The following is a 26,613-nucleotide window of genomic DNA, read 5'->3' as shown; positions in this document are numbered from 1 at the left end:
TTTTATAAAATTACTTGTTTTATAAAAACAAGAGAAAACAACAAGCACAGTCGGAAGATAACAGTGAATTCACCGGGAGTCTTTTAGCTGCGCTCATAGCGAAGCAAAGAGGTACGAGCCACAAGAATTGCGACTAGAAAGAAAAAAGTGCATGGGGGGGGGGGGGGAAGAGATCTCGCACATTGTAAAGAAAAGTAGAATAGATAAAGTGGCCGGAGGGGATCTGAAATGTAAGGGTGTGATGATAATCCCTCCACACAAGAGGCGGAAAGAAAAAAAACGGAGGAACGGACCAATCAGCAGATAGCGAAAATCAGCACATCGACAAACAGGTTTATTCAAATCGCTCACCCCGTTGAGAGGCCTCTTTCCTTTTCTTTGTCTCGCTTCTCGACTGTGCGCACTCTAAAATCGTGTAGAACAAAACAATACAATTGTTTTCGTCGCCGGTCTCTATCATGCACTCCCGTGCCTCTTAGTAGCCGCACAATGTGCACGACCTTAAGCGGTTCAAGCGTGGAAAAACAAATAATTCATTCCGATTAAAGTGGGTAAAAGCGTGTTTGAGCCGGTAAAAAAGCAGGTAGGCCGATGCACTATCACCGCTCCGATGCATTTTCACAATATTTTTGCCCGGTGTTAAAGCGATGTACTATGGACGTATCCTTAAAGGTGTGTAGACATCTACGGACCCTACCGTGTCGTGTCAGACACGGCAACCATTCTTTAACACGAAAAATGTCCGTCTGTGTCTGAGCAGTCACGATACTGTAGATATGAATAGCGCTCGTTGGTTTTGTGTGAAAAGAATGTTTGCCGTGTTTGACGCGACACGGTGAGTGTCTGTAGACGTGAATCCACCCTAAGCGTCATCTACTCCAGTGTTTCTCAACCTTTTCCAGTCCGGGGGCTGCTTTGGACGACTTTTTTTTCACGTGCCCCCCCCCCTCCCCCCCGTCCCAGATCGAGACTTCTTACCGAATGAAGTTAGTCAAAGCAAAATTTGTAATGAACAAAAATCTTATGTATAAGATCGAATTCTGGAATCCTGGACCAAACACGAATCCAGAAGGCAAATGATCATCCCTTTGTGTGATGACGCACTCAACGAACCTACACAATCGACCCTCCTGACACATCACCCTGAATGCATCCCTACCCTGGGCTAGAATTCATTGAGCTTTTCCTCCTTGTTAAGGGTTTTATGCAGGGCCGTCTCAACATCACGGGTAAAGTGATGTTCTGGGGCCTTATACTTGGCTGGAAGTAACAGCTTACATACTTATATTCGAAAATCGTAGTACCAAATCTCATCATGTAGCCCCCCAAGGATATGAGTCCCCGGGTCCGTGGGTAAAGATGGCCCTGGTTCTATAGCCAGCTCTGTTGGACGGACTTTGAAGTGAAATGTGGTAAGAGAAGTAGTAACATTTTCTCTTACCATATTTCACTTCAAAGTGAAATATTTTTTACATATTTTCACAGCTTTCTGTGCCCCCCTCCCCTTACGTTATCCTGAGACAGCAAGGGGGCCATACGGCTCCATATTGAGAACCACTGATGTACCCGACCGCAACGATCGAATAACATTAAACGTAACAGTTGAGAAAAAGACAGCCAGTACATTCAAAATTTTCATATTAAATAATCACTTTAAAATATATCAAAAGTTTTGAATTTTCGAAATAATTTGTAGTTAATCTAATTTGTTTACTCAAATGACGGATTTTGAAATCGCTTTTGATATATTGGATGAAATTATAGATATGGTATTTTAGTTCATATGCTCAAAACTAGATGGCGGTACATTTTAAGTTAAACTCTAATCCATTATGCGTTTGATTCGGGAAAAAAATACTATTTAAATAAAAACAGGCCTTTTTTTTTTTAAAAAGCCATTGTAATAGCCCTGAGGGCAGATCTCGGCGAATATTCTTGCATTTTGCATTCCGCAAATAGGATTTCTCATAAAGTTGTTCAAATGACGGCGGTTCTCGACTTTTTTTGATTCGCGCAGCCAGTGCCGTCTTAAGGCATGGACCCACCCGGGCACGGCCCGGGGGCCTCAAGAGAAAAGGGGGCCTCACAAAAATGGGATCTGGTTGAGATTTTCGAAAATTTGCCTGGTAGGGCCTCAGAGAAGTCATTTGGCCCGGGGGCCCCACGATGCTCTTAAGACGGCCTTGCCCGCAGCCCCCATGAGCGCTGATACGGGGGCGTGGAAGGGCATTGCCTCCAGCGTCAAAGGTAGAGTCGACTGATCTAATGTTTATATGTATATATGAATTGACGTCATCGTCATCGTGCCCCCAACAATAATGACCTTGCCTCCCCCCCCCCCCCCCGCCCAGACGCCCAAGTCAATCTCAGCCTATGCGCAGCCCTTTTTAAAAGGTACAGGTGAACTTGGCTAAATCGAAAATTTTAGGAATTACCTATTGTTTCTTATTCAATTTTATGTTCAAATTCATTATATTTACAAGGGAGGGCTACGTGACCAAAACAGTGTAGACAAGGGGTCATTCAAGTATTACGTCAGCATCGATGGGGGAGGAGTGGGTTCCCTATTTGCTGACTTTTGATGACAACGGGGGAGGGGAGGGTTTGGATGATGCTTACGTCATCAATCACCCTTTATGAAATATTCTTAATGGCATCTTACTCGGTGCGCCAAAAACGAGTGGGCACCTGAACTAACATTCTTCCCTAATGATAAATTCCTTACAGAGCCACTTCAGCGATCTCTAAATGTTTCACGGATCCTTCAAATGCTCTGGAAATGTTTCCGGGCCGCTTAAGTGCTCTGGAACCGTGCAGCGCATCACTCAAGTGATCCGTAATTATACCGGGGTAAGTAATCTGGGAATGTTCCGCGGGTAACTTGAGCGATGTAGAACCGCACCGGGAGCCGCTTAAGTGCTCTAAAACTGTGCTACATGTCACTCAAGGGATCTCTAAATTTGCCACGGATCGCTTAAGTGTGCTGGAACTGTGTCGCCGGTTACTTGAGTGATCTTTGAATGTCCCCCCCCCCCTTTGAAAACCCCAGTCACCCCTGCTTCACACTATACTTTCACTATAGAAGAGGATCCGGGAGATTTACCAAAGATCTCCGCCTAGGGGCCCTGCTGGATGATGTGCGGAGTAATCTGTCGATGTGCCGCGAGCCAGTTGAGTGATGTGGAACTGTACAACGGATCACTTAAGCGAGCTACATATGAGCCACACGGGTCACTTAGGTGATCTGTAAATGTAAGTGGGCCCCTGAATGACTTAAGTGAACTGCCGCGAGCACATTAGGTGTCTGGAACTGTGCCACGGGTCATTCTAGTGAACTATAAATACGCCGCTTGTCACTTCATTGATGTATATATATGTGCCATTTTTCGAAAGTTATCTGTCAATGTGCCGCGAGCCAGTTGAGTGATGTGGAACTGTACCACTGGCCACTTAAGCGATCTATATATGCGCCAATGCGCCACGGGACACTTAGGTGATATGGAAATGTGCCATGGGCTGCTAAGTGCTCTAGAAAATAAAGTGCTCGAGAAATGTGCCTCGAGTCAGTCCAATGAACTATTATTATGCTGCGGGCGGTTTAAGTAGTCTAGAACTGTGCCGCGGTTCACTCAGGTTAACTAAATGTCACGTGTCACTTAAGCGACCTTCAAATGGCCGTGGGTCACAAAAATCTGTTAAAAATGTCGAGATCCATTTGAGCGATGTTGAACTGCACCAAGGTCACTTAAGCGGTCCGTAAATGTGCCACGAGTCCTTCAAGCGATCTGTAAATGTGCCACGAGTCCTTCAAGCGATCTGTAAATGTGCCACGAGTCCTTCAAGCGATCTGTAAATGTGCCACGAGTCCTTCAAGCGATCTGTAAATGCGCCACACGGGTCACTTAAATGAACAGTAAATGTGCCACTCGTCACTTAAGTGGTTTCTAAATGTGCCACAGGCCGTTGAAGAGCTGTGAAAGTTGTACCACGAATTACTTAAGCGATATGTAAATATGTCACGAGTCACCTAAGCAAATGTGTCAATTAGTTCATTTCCACAAAATTAAGTTTGAGGTCGCGGGCCACATTTGGCCCGCGGGCTATGGGTTGATCCCATACGCTCTAAATCAAGCTGAAGGTTTTGTGCAATGTGTAAGAGCATCCGAAAAGAAAAGGAACAAAAATTACAAATTTGCAAATGAAATACTCGTCGTTTCCGTGTGATCATATTATGCGAACACAAGTTCCAGCAACGCGGAAACAGGCACGTAGTAAGTGATAACATTTAGTACAGTTTTCATAGTTATTACGAGTTTCTAATTTCTTGTAAAAACGCATAGTTATCCTTTATTGATGAAAATCTGATAACTCGAACTTTTTCGCTGTTCCTTTGAGCTTCGAATTAACCAAGTTCGACTGCTTATGATTTCTATGGCGGCCCATAGGCCTCTTTCTATTATATTTTTACTGATTTATTTTATTTTTTCTAGCGGCCACAAGCAGGGCCGTCTTAAGAGCATCGTGGGCCCCCGCGCCAAGTGGGTTTTGTGAGGCCCTGCCTCGTAAATTCTAGTAAATTTTAATCAGATGTCATTTTTATGAGGGCCCCGGGACCTTGCGTTAAGACGGTACTGGCCACAAGCCCCCGAGAAGCGCGCGCGGAGCACCGGTTGAGAAACTCTGGCTTCAGAGACGCTGTTCGTTCATTGGTAATTGGGAAGATTAATAGAGTGAAAAGCATTCATTCGGGTATCATGGATTGGTCGGGGTATTTTATGTGGTAAATGAAGGTCACGATGATTATAATTTACAGTTTACCAATGCACCCAAAGCTACTAAAGAAAAAGTATGTGTTCACCAATTTATGAACTAATTCGGCCTCGAGTGTTCTTTTGCACCAAAGCTGGTAAATACAGGCGTTTGTTTCGAAAATTAAGTGCAAGAAACTCGCGGGTGCAGTCGTGGCTGGAATTTGCATTTTCAACTTCTAAGAGGTTCTTCTTGATCTTATAGTTGGTAAAGAATGTGCGTAAAAGTACATTGAACGTCTTCCAAAATGCCAAAATGATTTCGTAAATCATGAAACCACTGAATCATCAATGAAGTTTGTTAAGGCAATGACCGAATTTTTGAGGGGAACTTCATTTATCATCTTGAAACTAAGTCTCCAACTGCTGGAACCAGAAAGTAGAAACTAATGCATTAAAAGACTTATCAAGATGCAGTGTGTGTGCATTTGGTTCTCTACCATTTGATTCCAGAATTGAATTCACAGACTTGTATGGAGATAACATTTTCATTTGCCATCACGATTATGTAAATTTCAATTGCACTGATACAGCTTCTTAGACATGGGTGAAATCTTGATGGCAAATGAAATACTGCCATCCCTATCCGATTCTCCAACTTCTAGAATATAATGGTAGAGAGCAAAACCTGCATCCTGATAAGTTTTCTGATGTATTCGATGCCGTCGGAAATGTTTCGAATCTGTGGGCGCTCATCTTGAGCATTACGTAGGAAATTTTGATTTTTGAATCACTTCTGGGTGCAGGGAAACGTGTCTCAAATTACCGTGGGTGCTCAAGTACCCACAGAAACCACCCCCCCCCCCCATCCCGGCTCTAACGCCACTGGATGTATTGGTCTCCAGTTTCCAACAATTTCTGGTTCCAACAGTTGCTCCTTTTGATTCACCTGAAAATAAAAATGAAGTGTCCACCAAAAATTTGGTAATGACCATCAAACTTCACTGATGCTTCGGTGATTTCTTTGGGTAATATCTGACGATGGTGCTTGATGCTAATCCTATCGAGAGAGATATCGGGGGTGCCATATTAAAAGAAGCTATCTAAATGAGTCAGCTATTATTGCTTGACAACCATGATGATGGAAACCACACATGGTTGAGGTTCAATCCAGATCTGTTCTGGGGACTTTTCGATTCAATGTCTTGATATATAAGATCCATGGTAAAGGCCAAACAAACAGTGCAATTTATTACTATGATATCAGCGCAGGCCCGTAGTCAGAAATTTCGTTCGGGGGGGGGGGACCAAAATGGTAGATATAGATTTGGCCATCCTTTTCCCTTTTTCGGTCATTTTCTCCTTTTCGGGGAGGGGGATCAGACCCCTCAAGTCCCCGCCCCCAGCTACGCCCTTGTATCAGCGCGTTTTCTCATACTGTCCAAGAAAATGTACACGTATATTTTTGCATTTGCAGAAATATCTTCTGATTGTACCAGTAATGTTTAGATTGGCTTATTCCGAATTTGCATACATGACCAGGAAAGATGTGAAGCATTTATTCGAACGAATTGAAGCTCATTTCCATGAAAATATCCATTTAATAATCAGAACCGTCTTGAGAGCATCATGGGCTCCAGGACCAATTGAGTTTTTCGGAGGCCCTACCAGGCTAAAAACACTTGTCTACAAATTACTACCACTCGCCGCCTGGCAGTCGAGTGGTTAGGGAACTAGCTTCTCATTATGCCGGTCTGCGTTCGAATCCCGGTCCGGGCATGGATGTTTACTAACACTGACAAATTCCCTGGACGGATCATGCTGATCCCTTGGGAATACGTGAGGATCACATTATTACTATTAATTTGCATGCTTCCTTTCGAAAATTTCAATCTTATCACATTTTTTTGAGGCCCGGGTAGCCCCATGCGTTAAAACGGCAGTGGTAATAATCCGATTCTATTGAGATGTTCTGATTTCGTGAGACAAAGAGGAAAAGTAATTTCTCTTTTTTTAGGAGGCGTTTTTAACCACTTTATACTAATTTTTTGCCACCCGATAAGCTCAAGAAAAACCTCTCTTATAAGTTTAAGATGCAAATCACACATCCATGCTGTAAATATGGGATTTCGAACTTGAGCATTTCATGAACTAGACTCTCATGTTTCTGGGATGTTCTTAATTTTCGAAACAAATGCGTAAAGTTACGAAAGGAACACTACGCGAAAGCACCAAAAGAAATAGAATGTTAAAAAAAATACTAATGGGTAATTTAAACATCACAGATTCCAGTTCGACCCCAATCACGAAATTCCATCAACTGACGAGGTTCTTCAAATCGTGCTCGAATATCGCGATCAACAGCATCACACTGACTCCAATGGAAATCCCGAGGACTTGCACAGCCAAAGTATAGGATGGTGTCGAGCTTGGATCGTCGTTCGGTGTCGCTAGTTCCGGGAGCTACGGGAAAAAATAATATTCTTAATGTTACTAGACAAGTAACACACTATATGTAAGTTAGTTACTATATGTAACTAATGACAAATAGTTACATATAGAGAGGTCCAGAACTCCACCGACAAACTTCTAGGGGTGATTGTACACGTCAAGACAAAAACATTTTGCGTACAGCCTATGGTCGAGACACGATAACAGCCGGCTAACGACGTTAGTAACGGGAGAAGCGCCAAACAAGCGGCAACATATCCATGCGGATTGGCCGCAATGGACCTGTGGCATGGCCTGCACGTTTCCCGGGCCTGAATCCACCGTCTCGTCTTCTGGGACCAACTGAAATCATAAGTCTACGACACGCGTACTAGTGGATTCAGCGGAAGAACTTTTTGCCGGGATCATTGTTGCTGCTGAGCAGGGCTCTGTGAGCGTGGGCACCATTCCATTATTGGTCAATGTCAGTTTTGCAACAGACCCCTCCAGACGTCACTCCGAGCAGCTATTGTGAGTGCTCGCATAGCCTGTTGCAATGCTATGCTTTATTTTTTTTCCTGGTATCCGCGACCTGCGGTTGTTTCGGTATTTAGTTTTCCGACTGAATAAATTTTTCGACCCAAGGTTCCTTTGAAAAGGTATTTGTTTCGACGTGTAAGACCCCCCCCCCCCCCAGAAGTTTATCGGTGGAGGTCCGGACCACCCTGTGAGTGCTGTTTAGGAAATGTAACTATAGTTTGAACTGGTGTTTCCTTACCATGTCTACAAGGGCTATGTACAGAAACATGCCAGCTGTAGCGGCGAATATCCACGAAGTTGCTGAGTTGACGCTGCCCAGGGATACGCCGATGGCCATTCCGATAAAGCACAGTGCGGAAGAGAGGCAGTTGTACAGCAGTGCCCTCTTGACCGTCATACCCGTCTTCAGTAACATAGCGAAATCGCCTGGAAGTAGATATGCAAGTACTTACTTACGAATACTGAATACAAGTACTGAATCTGATACAATTTTTAAACTCTTCTTACAAAAATCTCGTACATACTCTGACTAGCGACGGTACATAACCTATTGCAACTCCTTCGCTACACATTTTCAAATTATTCTTTTTTCAAGTCCCGAGGTGACGAAAGACGTCACTCTCCCTTGTTAATACAGGCTAAGTGAGGGGATATCGATGTTCAGGAAAGGAAAATCCATCTCTGCCCTCACGGGGTCTCGAACCCCGGTGCCGGACGAGTACTCTACCAACTAAGCTATGAAGACAGATAGAATTTCCCCTTGGAGCGTATGTATATGTTCACTTAGCCAGTTTCCTGTATCTGTCGTATTAACAAGGGAGAGTGACGTCTTCCGTCATATACCGCCATCTGGTGGCCCTGATGTCACTTGCAAGCTGCCAGTAGAATGTTGCCACCTTCCATTGCACGGAGCCATTCAGCATATACATACGATCCAAGGAGAGGAAAGTCTATCTGTCTTCATAGCTTAGTTGGTAGAGTACTTGTCCGGCAAACGAGAGACCGGGGTTCGAGTCCCCGTGAGGGCAGAGATGGATTTTCCTGTCCTGAAACATCGATATCTCCCCAGTTTCCTGTATCTGCGAAGTCCCGAGGTTCAAATAACTGGAATGGCCAGTTAGGTACAGTTATTTAATTAACACGTAAAGACAAAATTAATTTTCTTTTAATAGTGAGTTTGGCTCAGGTGTGAAGAGATTGCAGAGTGTAAACACATGGAAACGAGAGATCTCTTCAACCCCAACTAACTGAGACATGACCTAGAAAGTGGAGTGAGAGTGGAGTGTAAACATGGCAAAATGACTCGCGCACCCACACCTAGAGATCAGTTCAGTGAGTGACCAAGATAAAGTCAGCTAGCATGTTAGTGACCAAAAAGTGTTAGTTACCTAGAGACAGAAATATATGTATTGGAACAAGTGGACTATACACAGTATATATATACATATATATATTATATATATATTGAAACAAGTAGTTATAAGTAGTTGTATATGATATATATGGACAGGACAAATTGTGGCTTAAAAAATTAGAATAGAATGGAAGAAGGGCGGCAAAGTTTTCGCACATCCCCTCCAGGCGGAATGACCATAAATCCACCTTTGCAAGGGACTAATGCTCCAGTTCTATTGGTACGTAAAATTTTTTCACGAAAAATTAAGGCTTACCAAGCTCGTGAGGAAGTTCATGGCAGAATACAGCTACAGTCGTGCTGATGCCACCAGCAATACTGGATGCGAAAGCGGCCCCTGGAAAGAATAATTTCTATTAGTTTCGTCACGCTTTTTTCATTAAGAGACATTATACGCTATCGGAATATCGTCCATCAAAGAAATTTTACCGATCGCCATTCCATCGCAGAAGTTGTGCAGACCATCTCCCATGATGACCATCCACGCGACCGCCGAGACGGATTGGGGAACTTCGTGACTGTGCCCGTGGCCGTGACCGTGGTGTTCGGAGAAAGTTACCACGTATCCGGATTCGGAACCGGATTCCTGAGCTGTTGGAGGAATGTAGAGTGCACCGGATACCGGATCGGAGCTGAAACTCGATCTCCCGTGGAATCCGACTTCGTGGGCCGATGACCGCCTGGATCCGACTTGAATAGCGGGTTTAACCGAATCTTGTTCGAGCACTGGAATGGAAGTGAGAACGACCCATCTGAGCAATGTTCTGACAGAGGTATACGAATACTCTACAACCTTCAGATTCAATTTTAGCAGTGAGTGAAACCAACTCACTTTGTGTGTCCTCCTTGGCATCTGGGCTGATTTTAAGGCCGTACGAGTTCCGTCGATAGTGCGACAGTTTCTCGCCCACGCCGACGCTCTTTGGAGGCAGGCTCGAGTCCAGTTGTTCCTGGAGTTCGGCGTTCGCCAGTCGGAACATCTAGAATCGAGAGAGAGATAATTTTCGTTATTTTAATAGAATTTTATATTCGGCACTTAAGGGGCTATTCAAGTATTACGTAAGCAGATTTTTAGCCATTTTTGACCCCCCTTGTCAGCAAAACACTGACCCCCCTCGTCAGCAGCTTAGAATATTTCATATCTTCAAAATGGGTGGTTGATGACGTAAGCAACCTTCAAACCCCCTCCCCCCTTGTCATCAAAAGTCAGAAAATCCTAAACTCCCCCCCTCCCCTCGATGCTGACGTGATACTTGAATGACCCTTATTGTATGAGGGTTGTTCGAATGAGCTATAGACTGGTGTTTGCAGAGTGTGCATCATTTTACGATGACATGAAGTCTCGGTTCGATCCCTGCTGACAGCACAATGTTGGTGGTCAGCTGGTATTGTTTTTCTGTCCCAACTTGAAATCTGTGGTGCGCGCGCACATACATACACACACAAAATCATCGACATGATGATTCAGGCATCTGCCACTTTTACTTGTTGAATGGAGGACAGATGGCAACACGTCTCGGATAATTGACACGCAGAACGTTAGTGCAGGGGATTCTAAACCAGAGTTCACAGTGATTGGAAAGATTTTAAAAATGTCCGTAAGCTTCGAAGGATAAACAATATTATCTCATTGTTTTACATTTCTCTACCCTGAATATCATTTTGTAATCCGTGGCATTCATTTTATTAGCACAGAGGATCAATGGACCTTATCTTATAGGTACAAAGTGCCCGTAATAACACAAAAGGTTGAGAACCCCTACGTCAGTGGCATAAATGATATTCCCCGGCATGCACTGACTGATTCGTTAGAAATTCCAGAGGAAAATACAAGGCCGCAACAGGCAAAATGCCCAATGAGGTGGCTGAGAAAAAGATATGCCCATAACAAATATGGATGTCATATATTTCAAAAATATAGCAACCCAATTAAAAATTAAATTAAAAACAATACATGATGAAATATTATGCAATGCCCATAAGGAATACTTATGGTTGTCTTATTCTAAGAATGGATAGCTTCTCGATTTACCCCAACATGTTTATCGTATTTCTTTTTAAACGTGTCAATTGTGTTACAGTTTACTACCTCTGGGGGTAAGCTATTCCATTTATTAACAACCCTATTAGAGGAAGAATTCCCTGCGACACCACAACCTAGAATTGTCCCTTATCAATCGGCCCTGGTGTTCTCCATTTATGAGGTGCATGTGGGGGATTCTTTAGCAGTTGCGCATGGTGTGTCTGTTCGTTCATTTAAGACTCGTCTTCTTAGTTCTGGGCCCGGTTTGACTACCGATAATAAAAATGTTCCTATACGCTTCTCGTGTACAGTAGATTTTCACTTGCTAAAGCACTCCCCCTTTAGGAATCGAAGCAAGACTTATTTTAATCTCCTGTACACACACCAGTATTGAAGGTTTTAACAACTGGCTGTTGCGAAGATATATTTTGGAACGAGAGAAAATTCAACTGCCCCTGCGGGCTCTCTCTTTCCAAAATATATCTTCGCAACAGCCAGTTGCTAAAACCTTCGTATGGTAGCGGAGAGTGACGTCATCCTTGTACACCAGTATTGCTTGAACGTTTATCTCTGCTCACCTGACTAGTGTGTGTCTGACCTTATACGTCATGTTATTTTACTGTAAATATCAATCCAAGAAGTGATACCATCAATTGATTTACCTCCCTCTTATCTAAACCGAACACATCTACGGCCTAAACTGACCACACATATGAAAATCAAATAATTTGCCAGGTCAGAGGTGGAGTGCGCCTGCGTAGGTCTAGAAAACACGACAATTTTATACGTTTTCTTTGTGTGAGAGAGTATAGCGTACATATTTATTTTTCGTCCTTTAGTTTTAGAAGTTTCATTTATAGTAGTAAGGAATGCCAATAGATGCCGCTAAATCTAGCACCCTCAGAAATAAATTTTTTTAAATTAGGAATGCTGTTATCAATAAAATACCGTATGGGTGTGATTTTAAGCCTTTCATACTTCAAGTACGAATGCGTAGCCCTAGCGAGACCCCCTAAAAATACGTACGCATTCCTTAAAACGCATTGCGGCAAATGCGCAACAGGTTTTTGTAACCTCTAGAAATGAGTGAGTATTACTAGAAACGGGTAGGTGCTATTCGTACATCTAGAAATTAATGCCTGTTCCTAGAAATACGAAGGCGTGATGTTGGTTCTCCTAGAACGGCGTAAGATGGCTTTTGTGACGTCTAGAAATGTGTGCCTATTCCTGGAAATGAGTATAGGCAGTATTTGTTTCTTTAGAAATCGATGATTATTCCTAGAAGTGCATTAGGAAGGCCTCTCGACCCCTATAAATTCTTAACCGGCTTTTGCGACCTCCAGAAATGGGCGGGAATTCGTAGAAACTGGTAGGTGGCTTTCATATATCAAAAATACTTGCGTATTCCTGGAAAAAAGAAGGTGCCATTACAGCTCCCCTAGAAATTCTTAGTAGACGTTTGTAGCATTAGAAATGTGTCTCTCTCAAGAGATGGTTTTCGCAACCTCCTAGAAATGTACGCATCCGTTGATAGCATTTGTTTCAGGTGCGCGTTGGTAGGGATACACAGGAAGGCTTTTACAACATCTATAAGTGCACAAGAAGTACAGAGATAGTCCCTATATCCTATAAGATATTTCTAGAGGTGCCTTTAGAAATACATGCATTATTCGTAGAAACTGGTAAGTGGCATTCGTTCATTTAAGAATGGATACGCATTCCTTGAAACACGAGGTCGGCATTCGTTCCCCTAGAAATACGTCGTATATGTTTTACAAATGCGAATATCATGACTTTGTGTCCTCTAGAAATGCGTGCGCATTCCTATCCTCAGAAATGCGTAGAAGACGCTGATTACACCTATAAATAGAAGAAGGCTTACGAAGAACGCACCCCCCCCCCCTCAGAAATGCATAGGAAACTAGAAAATACCCTACCGCACCGTAGCTCATAATTAAAATTTTTTTTACTGCTTTATTCGTTTTTCGACAAAATTCGACACTAAATTGGGACAAAAGAGGGTTCAAAGGTTATACAGAGAAATCATGCGGAGCCGAAACCGCTGGAGCTATCTATTTATATGAAATTTGGTCAGTAGTTTTATTTCATGACGTAAAGACTCACCAAGAGGGGTTTTTTTTTTCTCGAAAGTCGGCCCATAAAGCGGTCATGAGGGTTATCAAAGATTATACGGGACAATAATTGCTGAGCCGAAATCGCCGAAGCTCTAAATATGAAATTTGTTGCTCGAATATTAAATTGCTGCTCGCGAGTTGTTAATGGTTGCTCCCTGGGGTAAGATGTAAAGTTGTTCTTTTTGTAGAGAAAATAAATGCTCCCTTCGGGGAACCCCGTATGACGAGCTCTGTTTGCCGGGTCGGGGGTTAGTATCTCTTAAATATGAAATTTTGTCAGTAGTTTTGTTTTCTAATGTTAAAACTCACTAAAGACGAATTTTCCAAGATCCATACTGTAGGGGGGGGGGGGCACACGCAGGGGTTCAAAAGTTATATGGTGCAATCATCGCTGAGCCCAAACCGATGTAAGCTATGAATATGAAATTCCATCAGTGTTATATTTTATAATATAAAGACTCGCGGGATTTCTGGAAATGCAACATCGATTGGGGCCATGAGAGGATTCAAATGTTATTGGAAGGAATCACATCGCCAAGCAATTCTCAGATCACCAAATCCCCGCGGGTAACGGCTAGATGAGGAGATATAACACTATTTCACAAGGTGATTTATTTTTACCTCTGATGCTTTAGAATCGATGAGAACGCGAATGGGGTGATGAGGAACGTGAGGTTATGCTACTTTTGTGTACAAGCATGAAAGAAAGATAGTCATTACCTTCTCGCGTTTCTGCCTCCGGTACAATGTTAGTGCATTGAGCAACCTTTCGGCCACGAAGAAGAAGTAGATTCCTCCCAGGCCGGTCATCCCGCGCCAAACGGCGTCCAATTCCGCCGTGACGCTCTTGCCGTGATCATGGCCGTGTCCTTCGTCTTCTTCGCCCAGCATCGCCTATTAGAGGAAACAAACGTCAATCAATATGCAGGATCGATAACCGTTTAATACACGGGATATTTTGAATATACCAGTGCTCAACCCAAGGCCCGTGGGGCCAAATGATGCCCTCGGAGTCACGTGAACTGGCCATCGACCTCAAAACTATCTTGTAAAAATGAACGAAGTCGCACATTTACGGATCCCGTGATTGACCCGCAGCACAGTTCCAAAGCATTAAGGTGGTCCGTGGTGCAGTTCCACATCACTTTGGCCACCCGCGGCACACTTACAGATCACTCAAGTGACCCATAGCACATTTACACATAACTTAAGTGGAACGCGACGCATTATCGGATCTCTTAAGTGATCCGCAGCACATTTATAAATAACTTGACCTCTAGAAATGCTTGCGCATTTGAGTGATCCACGGCACGATTTCTGAGCACTTTAGCGGCCCCCGGCACATTTACAGATCACTTAATTTATTCACGGCGCATTTCCAGATCACTTAAGTCACACTGCCATGGGTTCACTCCAGTGACCTGCGGCACGATTCCACTTAAGCGGCCCTACGGTGCACTTCAACATGGCTTAAGTGTCCCGTTTTCACATTTCCAGATCACTCAAGTGAATCACGGTACATTCCATAGATCACTTAATATTTATCCGCGGCTTATTTACAGTTCACTGGAGTGACCTGTGGCACAATTCCAGAGCACTTAAGTGATCCCACGGCACACTTCCAAATGACTTAAGTGGCCCGCGGCAAACACATTCCCAGATCACTCAAGTGACCCATGGTGTATATATATATTACTTGAGTGACCCATGCCATAATCTTGAAGCACTTTAGTGGCATGTTCACAGATCACTTAAGTGGCCCGCGAATCGTTTTCAAACCAAATAGTGATAAGTGATATCAATTAGTGATCGCAAAGGTTGATCACTCCTGTTTCATAACATGATTCAAAAGCAAAAATCACAATTATTTCAGACCAGGCACTCACGTGAGGTAACAGATGGAGCATCGCGTCGCCGGACAGACTTCCGACAGCAAGACCGACGAGAAACTGCAGGAGCGTGTGGTAGAACCATTTCTGCATGATTGGTATGACAGCGACACTGAAGAGACCGCACAGGCTAATGAGAATCACTGCTATGCATGAATATAACCATTCTGTAGGTAAGACAAGAGAGAGAGAGAGAGAAGTGTAATCAGTTTCGAGCCTCGGCAATAGCCTTGCATGTCTTACATGATGATTATGCTACTACGGTAAAAGCCCGAAGACCGGTGGAACTAGGTTTTGCCATTGTCAAAAGCGCGAGTCAAGCCAAGTCAAAGCCCGTTTTCAATAAAACTATCAACAGTCATCAATAGATAACTGTAATTAAAAATTAACTAGTTAATTTATTAAAATTATTACTTTCTGACGCCTATTAAGGAATTATTAATTACCTTTGATCAATTAATTAATTTACTCCGTTCAGTAAAAGCCCTTTTTTATTGAATCAGTTGAATATGTCATGAAGTTTTCGCTCCCTAACAACACTCATTAATTAATTATGAAAATTAATGTGATTTAAATTCATTTTTTACTCATATTTATTAATTAATTGTAGAAGTTCATTAATTAATAAATATGGTTATATAATGAATATATTATAGTTAAATTAAAATTATAACAATTAGCAATCCCATCATGACCCCGAACCTACTTAACTAACGCTAGGAAATAAGTTCATGATGATAAATGAATTCATTAGTTAAATATTAATTAACTGTAACTATTAAATAATTATAATTTGACCATTATTAATAAATAAGTATAATTGTTAATTAATAAGTATCGCGAACTAAATGAATGCATGATGGTCATTTGACTCATTGAAAACGAGGTTTTACTGTTCGGAGTGAATAAATTAATTGATTTACACCTGTGAAAATATGAACTTTAAATCAATTAATTAATATTTATACAGAAATTGACACGTTTTTAAGACAAATAAAATTTAATTTGGCCAACGGTAGACGCGTTTCGGCTCTACAATCGAGAGCCGTCATCAGGACCTCGTGGTCAGAATTCACACGAACGGGTCGTCCGGAGGCCATTCGACCAATTAAATTGTATATGGCTTAAAACGTGTCATTTTTTATTAGCCAAAGTTCTAATTTTTGTAATAAAATTAATTAATAATAAATTAATAGTAATACAGGATGGGCAAAAAGGCCGCAGAAACTTTAAAAATTTATAAAAACCGGAAAAATAACCGAAGTAAAAAACGATTTGCATGGTTATCATCGCCAGGTCATAGGAATTTTTTGGACAGGAAAAAATAACTTGAAAAACAGCCGATAGGTGGCGCTAGTACGAGCGACTCCGGTGGTAATATGCAAATGAGACGGTTATAAGAACTTGCGCGTTCCTTATCCACAACCAGTTCACCGTTGTAAACCGTGTATGTGGCCATGCTGCACGACTTGCGACTCGCCTGCAATGCGTTATTCCCTCTGGTGGTTTAGTCGTATGGTGCGGACACTTACTGCTGAAATAAACGATTTGGAGTCATTCTGTTCGTTATTTGCGCATCTTTTCTTTGACTTGTGTACGTCAGTGTTACCTATTGGCTGTTTTTGTGAGTTATTTTTTTTTCCTGTCAAAAAAATTCCCGTGACCTAGCGATGCTAACCCTGCAAACCGTTTTTTATTTCAGTTATTTTTCCGGTTTTGACAAAATTTTAAGATTTCTACGGACTTTTTGCCCGCCCTGTGTTTTTAATGAATAATATTTTTGCTTAGCGTCAGGAGCTAATATTGCCGTCCTTGATTCATTAAAAACGGTCTTTGATTTGGGATGTTCGAAATGAAAACGTTAACAGGAGTGTTTCGGGCTTTTACCAACTCTCCTTGTAAAAGCTACCGAGCTTTTACAGTGACAACTTTACTATTTGCCACTTACTGATAGCTGGGGCCGCTTCCTGCTTGTGGCCGTGTTCGTGGCTGTTAAAGCAATGTTGGCCCTCCAGCTCGTATATTATCGCCGGGCACAAATGCAAGAAAGTGACCGGGTCGAGAGGAACATTCGGGTCGGAGCCGTAGATGGTCAACATCTGAGACGCATTCAGACACGTCTGAAACGACACAAACGTAATTATTAGAGCCCGGATTAAACACGGAAATGCATAATTGAAATACAAGTCCAACTCGGTGGCTGAAAAGAGTTGCCCTCAAAATTATGGATGTCAAATATATCCAAATAGCAAAACCAATAAAAGAGCGGTTACCTCGAAACGCAATAATTATGATAAACATGTAATACACTGAACATAAAAATACAAATTTTGGTTGTCTTATCTGAGTATGGTAGCTTTTCCGATTTATCCCAATATGACAACCTTGGGGCGTATGCATATGTAATCGCAAGTTTTAGCACTTTTCTCATAGTTAAACGCAATCATCGAAAAAGTGTGTTGTTTTTAAATTTTTTTCCTATTGATTGCATTGCATTGTAATGATGTTTTGCATGATTATTTTTGTCTGTTTATTCTTCAGATTTAATCGAATTTCTTTAATTTTTCATTAAATTATTTCACCATTGAGTATCATTTCAAGTCATATTTTTAGACATTTTCAGGTGCATACCTTGAGACATTTTCAGATACATATTTTAGGCAGTTTTAGAGGCACATATTTAGGCAGTTCAGATGCATGTTTTTAGACATTTTAGATGCATATTTTTAGACACTTTCAGATGGATATCTTGAGACATTTTAGATGCATATTTTTTGGCATTTTTTAAAGCATATTTTTTGGCATTTTTTAAAGCATATTTTTTACATTTCTAAATGCATGCCTTCTTCATTTTTTTAAGCATGTTTTCTAGTTTTATTGTATACTAGGAGAGCTCTGCCCTCCTCCCTTCCGCCTTTGGCGGCCAACCCCTTCCCCCCCACTTCTCTTCACAATATTTTGCAATAATAAAGCAACAAAAAACAAATGTGATTCATCAAGTACCCCCAGAAAACTTGCCCATGGGGTCCCCAGACTTCAATTTGCTGAATTTTAGTGGGGCCCCTGACAGGATTTATCTCAGGCTACCGATGTGTTGCAAATTTTACAATGATAAACAACAAAAAAGCAATGAGATTCATCAAGGGACACCCAAAATGAAACCTGTCAACATTTCCATGGGACCCCGACCTGGAGGCTTGTCAGACATCTCCCCGGTGAGGGGCAACGAAAATTTTTAATTTTCATCAATTTTACAACGAAAGAAATCCAGGGCCCCTATTCAGTAGTGGAGACCCAATACTCAGATTTTTAGTGGGGAATCCAGACTGAATTAATCTCGGTCTTCCGCTGTTGCAAATTCTACAATGTTAAACAAAAAAAAAAAGAATCGGATTCATCCAGGTCCCCCAAAATGGAACCTGTAAACATGGAGGCCCCCGACTTGGAAGCTTGTCGGTCATTCCCGCTGCGAGTGCCATGAAAAATTTTCATTTGTATTCGTTTTACCAAAGAATAAAATCTAGGGCCCCCAACCAATTACCCGGGACAATAATTCACTTTTAGTGGGGCCCAAAACTGGCTTTATCTCGGGCTTCCACTGTTGCAAATTATACAACAGAAAAGAATGAGATTCATCCAGGGCCCCCAAAATGAAACCTGTAAACATGCGGCCCCCGACTTGGAAGCTTGTCGGTCATCCCCCGCTGCGAGTGCCATGAAAATTTTTTATTTGTTTTCGTTTTACCAACGAATAAAATCCAGGCCCACCCACGCAAATACCCGTGACCGAATTCGCAAATTTTATGGGGCCCCCAGACTGGATATATCTTGGGCTCTCGCTATTGGAAATTTTTCAAAAAATTTTCAGCAAGAAAACAATGAGATCCATATCAAGGGCCCCTGGAAATGAAAACTTTTAACTTCCCCATGAACGTATACGGGCAATCCCCACGGGTACCCGGACCCTGTGTGTTGGGAGCACTGGTGTTATATGTATATTATACATACCTCTCGGCATGACCCCCCCACAAGGTCAGGGCTGACAGGGGCCGAAACGATTCTTATCACTTTAATATAAATTAACGTATAAATTAACCACAGAGGGGCCCCTGAAAAGTTGGTTTGGGGGCTCACCATCTAAATTCCTGCCAAGGGCCCTGCTGTAGGATGTGGGAGCCTCTCGGTACATGCACATAACATGGCCCCGATGGGTCAAATGGGCCCCGATATATGCTAGAGTTAAATTAATATTTGACCCAAAATCGTAACCGACTTCCGTAACACAAAAACGTAACAGATTTCCGTCACCCATTTCCGTAACATAAAATCGTCACTAATTTCGGTTGCTTAGAAACGGGCCTTTTTCGAGTTTGTGATTTTATATTATAGAGTAGATTTTTCTTTTCGCTTAGGTTCAGTGCTTCTAATATGCATATTTTTCTTTTTCAATTTTTGTGCACATTTTTCTTTTTTTTGTGCATATTTATATTTTAACACATATTTTTTTCTTTTCGTGCTTTTTGTGTATATTTTTCTTTTTACGCTCATTTCAATTTTTATTTTGTACATATCTTTCTTTTAACACTTATTTTTTCTTGTAAATATTTATTTTTACGCTTATTTTCCTTTTTTGTATACTTAGGTTTATTCTCACACTTTTCTTTTTGTGCACATTTCATATTTCTGCATATTTAAATGCACAATTTTTTGCGCATATTTTCCTCTCTTTAAGAAAACTTTAGCATTTTTAAATGCATATTTTACAGTTTTAATGTTTTCTAATTTGATAGATTTTTTTAATTTTGCGCACATATTTTTTAATTTCGTATTATATCTCGGCATATTTAAATAAAGATTTATCTCTACTTTTTACTGCATATTTAAACATTTTTAGTGCACATTTTGCCACTAAATAAGGGACATCAGTCCCTTATGGATGTCAGCATAGGATACGTATGGATGTCAGCAAATCCTTACCCTTCTCTCGTGCTTCTCTTCACCATGGTCGTGTCCATGATCATCGCCGTGGCTGCCCTCGGTCTCGTGATGGCCCTCGTGATGTTTTGGGACTTCGGAGTGTTGATCGACGATGTCCGAGATGTTTCCCAACAGTTCCGGGATGGGACCTTCTTCGTGCTGGTGGTGGTGGTGATGGTGATGATCGTAATGGTAATGTCGGGGATCCGTGGTTCCTTGTGGTTTCTCTGGAGTGACCTTAGCGAGTGTTTCCCGCTGGCGTTCTGGATGGTGGTGATGGTGATGGTTGCCGTGGGGTCGGCTGTGATGTGTGGGATGGCTGTGGTCTGAAAACAGCAAAGAAAGTCGTCAACAATTTAGATTTTAGGGCAGGGGCGCACAACCTTTTCAGTCCGCGGACCAGAATCTCATACATAATCACCATATGACCCGTATTTGGCAGGATATTAAAATCCGTAATTTCGGAAGTCCCAGCTTTATATTCATAAAATTTCCCTTTTTTTCTATTTCCAACAAGGCTTATTTTTGAAATAAAGAATGTTATGAACATATTTTCATGACATTTTAATTACATTATGATAATTAGGACTAATTATCACCATTAATTGCTGTCATATAAATACATTCATCTTATATATTTGTCAAACATAAACGTTTTCTTGGTGAATTGCACTTTGACTAGCAGTACCCATCGTTTTCCACGACTGTCAATTTTTCGCCAGTTCGAACGAAAGTTGGCAACTTTTAGCGTTCCTTCGACAATTTTTTCTTGCGTAATTGGCAACTTAACTTGCATTTGGTAATTTTTTTGTTATAAATAGCAACTTGTCTTTCACAATTTTTGTGGCTATAATTGGGAACTTTACTCGCCTTTGGCAATTTTTATGGCTGTAATGGGGAACTTAAAATCCCCTTTGACAAATTTTTTGGCTTTGAAGACAACTTGTGTTTGATAATTTTTTCGGCTGTAACTGCAACTTCATTTGACTTTGACAATTTTTTTAATGTAATTGGCAACTTTACTTGTGTTTGATCATATTTTCGGATTAGCTGGCAACTTAACTTGCCTTTGACAATTTTTTTAAATTTATTTGCCTTTGACAATTTTTTTAAATTTATTTGCCTTTGACAATTTTTTTAAATTTATTTGCCTTTGACAATTTTTTTAAATTTATTTGCCTTTGGCAATTTTTTTTGGATGTAATCGGCAACTTTAAATCCCGTATTTTTGTGAAAGAAATATAGTCAGCCTTGGTATTTATCTTGTGTGTATTGATACTCTTTTCTACCGTCACAATTTCCGCGGGCCGGATGGAACCTATTGGCGGACCGCATTTCCCCCGGTTGTGTACCCCTATTTAGGGCAATAGAAATATATCATCAGTGGATGGTAATTATTCGTGAAAAAAACTGATGAATACCTCAGATATCCATACTTACCATCCTCCTCTTCGTGGACACTTTGTCGATGCTTTGGCAAAGGAAGGTTGAACCCATTGTCCCTATGTGCACGTTCACCTCTGCGGGCAGTTCCGTCTCTAGACGCCGACGACGTCTCGTCCTTTTCGGATGCCCCCGAATGTTCGTGGGTGTCGTGGAGGTTCACGAAAGCGTGATCGTCCTTGTGAGACCTGACATCGTGGTCTTCGATGAACACATTACCAAGTTTGAGGTTCCCAAGCAGGTGTTCGAATCCCTCGAACGTTATTTGGCCGTCGTAACCGTACTTCTTGAATATCTCTTGCAGGAAGAACCTGTGATCCGGTAGGATGAGTTCGGCATCCGGATCCATACTATCGAACTCCGTTTCCGTGCCATCGTTACTCGAAGTGGTCGCGGATGTCGTACTCACTGTGCTTGGACGAGTTTGTTCGTGTTCACATGATACAAAGGCTAAAACGCTAAGCGCTAAGAAGAGCACAAGACATGAACGGACACTTGCAATGCGGTATGATCTCGGCATGATCACAAAATTCATCAAGAGTCAGCTCTGAATGTCAAATGATAAAAATCTGGAAAAAGAAGTTATCACACATAAATCGGCAATATTGAAGCAATGTTGAATAATAGCGTCATCTAGTGACTATTCACGCAAACACATCATTCAAGAAATTTGTCTGTAATTTACATCGATTTGTGATGAATGTGATTAAAAATTGGAATTGTATAATGTTATTGAAACTATTAAATTAATCAAAAAATTGATTTTCATGATTATCATTCATTATTAATCATTAATAGGTTCTGAAGTTGAAATGCAACAAATAAAATCTACATTATATAATTTTAGTATCAATTGTGTCTATTAGCTGCACTGCGACGCCACTAGAAATGAGTCAACATATCTGGTGGTCTACGATTTTGAGGTAATTTCCTCGGGGGGGAGGGATTCGTACGTTTGCCCTCTTCCGAAAGAAATTTCTGGCTACGGACCTGCTGGACAGTCTGGTAAAGCTAACTAACGAAATTGAATTTCCCGATGCTAAGCAACAGAAGTGTCCATATTTTACCAAATGCTGTGGCAGAGCCGCACTTGGGGGTGCGCGACAGGGGCGATCGCACCGGGCCCCGCACTAACGGTAATGGGAGTGAGAAAAATATGTATCAATTGAATTTTTTTAGCAAGTAAAACAAGCTATCTGAGCATGAACTAAGAAAATAAAAAGGTTGTACATATTTTATGGAAACTTATTCTTTTCTTGGGAACTTCATCACCTTTGGTGAACGAAGGGGGCCCCCGAATTATTCGATGCTTTCATCTCTCAATTCACTTAAATCATTTCTTTTATTAATCCTGAATTTTTATCAATTCTTGAATTATTTCCTTCAATAATTTTAAAATAATTATTTCTTTCATCAACTCTGAATTGTCATTAGTTTTTATATTATTAGTCATAATTTCCATTAGTTTTGGAATAATTCTGTGGTGTTTGGTCTGAACATGATAACTCCAAAGTCACATTTTTGATATACAAGCATTTTCATTGCCATGTAAAAAATCGAAAATGAAGCATGCACACAAATACGAATGGAAATATCACATCAGCATGTTTTACAGCCGTGCGCTCGTATTTGTGCACTTATCTCACTTCCAATCAGTTATAATTAGCAAGACTTACTTTTAGATCAAAAAGCCATTTTTTTGGAGATATCGTGTTCTGACCAAACACCACAGAGTTTTTTCCATTAGTTTGAAATTTTTTTTTCCGTTCTGAATTTTCCTCAATTCGAAATTTTCGTTATTTTTTGTGTTAATTCACATTCAAATTGTGTTTTTTTTATATTATTTATTTTGTATGGATATTTTTCAGCATTGCTGTATGTTCCGTGATAACGTGTGAATTTTTTTATGCCCGATTCCCGATCCGCAGAAACTATTAAGACGCCATTGGCCCCACAATTATTTTCGCACCGGGCATCGCGACTGGTAAGGGCGGCCATGTCCGGTAGGCACTTTTATCGTCAGGGGAAGAGAGGTATGGTTTCCACTTCAAAAAATGCTCATAAATTACCATATACCAGTTTCAAACTTCGTCAGGTTCACTACACATACACACATTCCAACATGTACCAATTCGTTCGAAGTTCCGCAGAGGGATATGGACGAGGTGCATGTCTGGTTCAGTAGTAGTTTCAAGCGTGAGCAACAGTGTTCATAAAAGTAAAAGAAAAAACGAAATTTTTATACGGACCCCTCCTTTCCTCTTACTTCCAACTAGAAAGTTGTTGCCCTGCCACCCCCCAAGACCAACGAAAAAAATCCATGTTTCCAAATGCAATATTCGCTGAGATATCCGAACTCAAAAATCGGAGAAAAGTTGGAAAAAGACAACGTAAATGAGAGGAAAGGGGCGTTGTCCGTTAGTTTTTATGTTGTTTTTACCCAACTATTCTCCGATTTTTGAATTCAAATATCTTAGCGAATATTGCACTTAGAAACATGAATTTTTTTCCCTGTTATCATCAGGCAAAGTAACAACTAGAGGACAGGGGGGACCGTATAAAAATTTAGATTTTTTTTTTTGTTTTCGCTATCAAAACTGGAACAGGGTAATTTTTGAACGCCTTTTGAGCATTTTTCAAATTGGAATCATGCCTCTACGACGGATGGTTAATTAGATAAAGTCCGCATTAGCACTACAGAACACCCTGTATATATAGATGTCTGGATGATGGATGTGATCTGGGGATCATCACCTTGGAAGGTAGTTGATAATTCTGGCGCTCCGTCTTCAAATCGAACCTTGTCCTCTTCGTGTTGATTCATAGATGACTCCTGCATTTTGATAAGAGACCCGCGATGCCAATCGGTCCAGGATCAGTTATTTGTGATCATCGCTCAACATGTGCAATGTCGTTATCCAAAATCAGAAGCTTAGGCTTGTTGAACCGAATGTTAGTGCGATAACCACACTCTGCTGTAACAATGGCGTGCCACAGTGATTTTCAACCTGAGGTCCACAGACTCTTAGTGGGCGCGTGAGTACTTCGTAAGGAGACCGTGAGGATCGCTTTCATTCACTACCATCGCATGAATAACAAATTTAATGCTGTGAAATCGTAGTTTTTCTCTTGATTTTTTTCATGATGGAAATACTTTGGATTTTATGGAATCGGGGGCTAGAATTTCCCTTCACTAAGGGAGTCCGCGACATGGAAAATGTTGGGAAACACTGGCATACGACTTGTGTAAGATAAGGACGGTGGAAACAGAAACATTTCACAGTAACGAGTGCATTACTTTTGTTCTTGAGTATTGGTGCGTTCCGTACCGAAATGCACGCACGCTCATGAATTTACGCACACATTACTTTCGCCAATGGCAAGTTTTTCTCACTAATAACCTGAAGGCATTCGCTTTTGCTATCATCATTTACGGCGTCCACCAGATTCATCGAGAGTGCGAATATAGCTACTCCTTTGGAAGTTCAGGGCGTGTTTTGTGTTCCACGATGCTCCGCGAACCTTATGCACCCAATAAGACGGAGGCCAGGGACCCCGTCCCAAAAAAGACCACGGACCACTTCTTAGAATAGCATTCAGCTCATATTGTTAAAACAATTAGCTAATTTAGTGCATCTCAAAGTATGCGTCGTGACTCTCTTAAGGGCGTCGCCAATCTTTGTCAGGAGCGTTGCGGGGTGAGCTAGAGATATTGATTGTGCCCTGATGTGGTTCTTTTATATAGCAAAATATCTACCAAACTATTCTGGAGAGCCGCAATGATTTGCATGAATTGGGTAAGGGAGTTATAGGTGACAAAAGTTTGAGAGACACTGAGCTAATAGTTTTCCTCATACAAGCTCACAGACCCCTGAAAATTCTCTAAGAACCCTCCCCCCCCCCCCCAAGGAGTCCGTGGATCCCCTTTAAGTACCAAATATATAAGATATTTTTTTCGACAGGAAACTTTTTTCGTCCATGAACTCCATCAGACATATTTCTCTTGTGGGGCCCACGGCATTACGCTATCTTTTCCTGAGAGACCTTTGATCCGGTTTTGTGTTTATTTAGGAAACCCGAAATAACTGACGTCACACAGATTAATGACCAAAGGGCATAACTCCCGGTCACCATGGCTCATGACTGCACAGCAAAACAAAACAATGCTAAACTATATAAAACACTCTCTCGGACAAAAGTGTACAATTTCACTTTGCACCTATCACCACTAAAAATTGATGTAATTTTCAAATAACATTGTCAGGGCGACCAAAACAAGATGCAGAGCCCCGGCGTGAAAATAATATTACTGCGCAAAGGCATAGAAATAACTTCAGGGCCCCTAAGCCCCGATATATTTTAGTCAGAGAAGGGGGAATCCAAATCAAAAAATTCATACATTATTACAGAATATACAGGAACGCGGAAAAATATTCATACAATAAAATTTTAGACACGATTAAAAATGTAAATTAAAACTAAAATTGATGAAAATTTCGAATTTATGATGATTTTGAACTAATGATTCATTCAGAAGTGAAATAAATTTTAAATTAATGAAAGAAGTAATTTAAATGCTAATGTAAATGGGACGTAATGAAAGAAATTATCTGAGAACAAATTTAGAACTGACGAATTGCAAATAAGAAAAATAATTGAAAGAAATAATTTCAGAATTAATAACTTCAGAACTGATGAAAGTAATAGTTTAAGGATTGCGAAAGTAATAGTTTAAGGATTGTGAAAGTAATATTTCCAGGATTGTGAAAGTAATATTTCCAGGATTGTGAAAGTTAAGAATTCCAGAATTGTGAAAGCTAAGAATTCCAAAATAGTTAAGAATTTCAAAATTGTGAAAGTAATAATTCCTAAATTGCGGAAAAGCAATAATTCCTAAATTGCGGAAAAGCAATAATTCCTAAATTGATGAAAGTTCAGAACTCATGAAAGACGTAGTTCCAGAATGCCATATTTGAAGCTCAGAAGGGAATAAAATGTATTTGATACATATTTT

The 26,613-nt window shown here is 41.0% G+C and overlaps 1 protein-coding gene and 1 non-coding gene across 5 annotated transcripts in view; one reads left to right on the top strand and one right to left on the bottom strand.

Annotated features, from left to right (window-relative positions):
* Positions 1-5,648: 5,648 nt before the first annotated feature.
* LOC149081537 (zinc transporter ZIP5-like) overlaps positions 5,649-26,613 on the bottom strand; it is an 84,046-nt gene continuing 63,081 nt past the window's right edge. For all 4 annotated transcript variants that reach the window (XM_089238474.1, XM_089238475.1, XM_089238473.1 and 1 more), the window contains exons 2-11: positions 21,597-22,168; positions 20,157-20,482; positions 17,128-17,299; positions 15,177-15,346; positions 14,011-14,184; positions 9,965-10,112; positions 9,562-9,858; positions 9,389-9,469; positions 7,957-8,144; positions 5,649-7,211 (exon numbers count right to left, since the gene is read on the bottom strand). In XM_089238474.1, the coding sequence (XP_089094600.1) occupies positions 7,065-7,211; positions 7,957-8,144; positions 9,389-9,469; positions 9,562-9,858; positions 9,965-10,112; positions 14,011-14,184; positions 15,177-15,346; positions 17,128-17,299; positions 20,157-20,482; positions 21,597-22,134 (2,241 nt within the window). In that variant the 5' untranslated portion in view covers positions 22,135-22,168 and the 3' untranslated portion in view covers positions 5,649-7,064. The remainder of the gene's footprint in view (positions 7,212-7,956; positions 8,145-9,388; positions 9,470-9,561; positions 9,859-9,964; positions 10,113-14,010; positions 14,185-15,176; positions 15,347-17,127; positions 17,300-20,156; positions 20,483-21,596; positions 22,169-26,613) is intronic.
* Positions 8,675-8,746, top strand: TRNAA-GGC (transfer RNA alanine (anticodon GGC)). The gene has a single exon. It is a non-coding gene; the product is annotated as a tRNA-Ala (tRNA).

Source organism: Pholcus phalangioides, unplaced genomic scaffold, assembly GCF_987345545.1.
Source record: "Pholcus phalangioides strain wild (caught in Gottingen) unplaced genomic scaffold, Ppha-v1.0 ptg000010l_1, whole genome shotgun sequence".
NCBI classification, from domain to species: domain Eukaryota; kingdom Metazoa; phylum Arthropoda; class Arachnida; order Araneae; family Pholcidae; genus Pholcus; species Pholcus phalangioides.
This window is presented reverse-complemented; position numbering and strand designations above follow the sequence as displayed.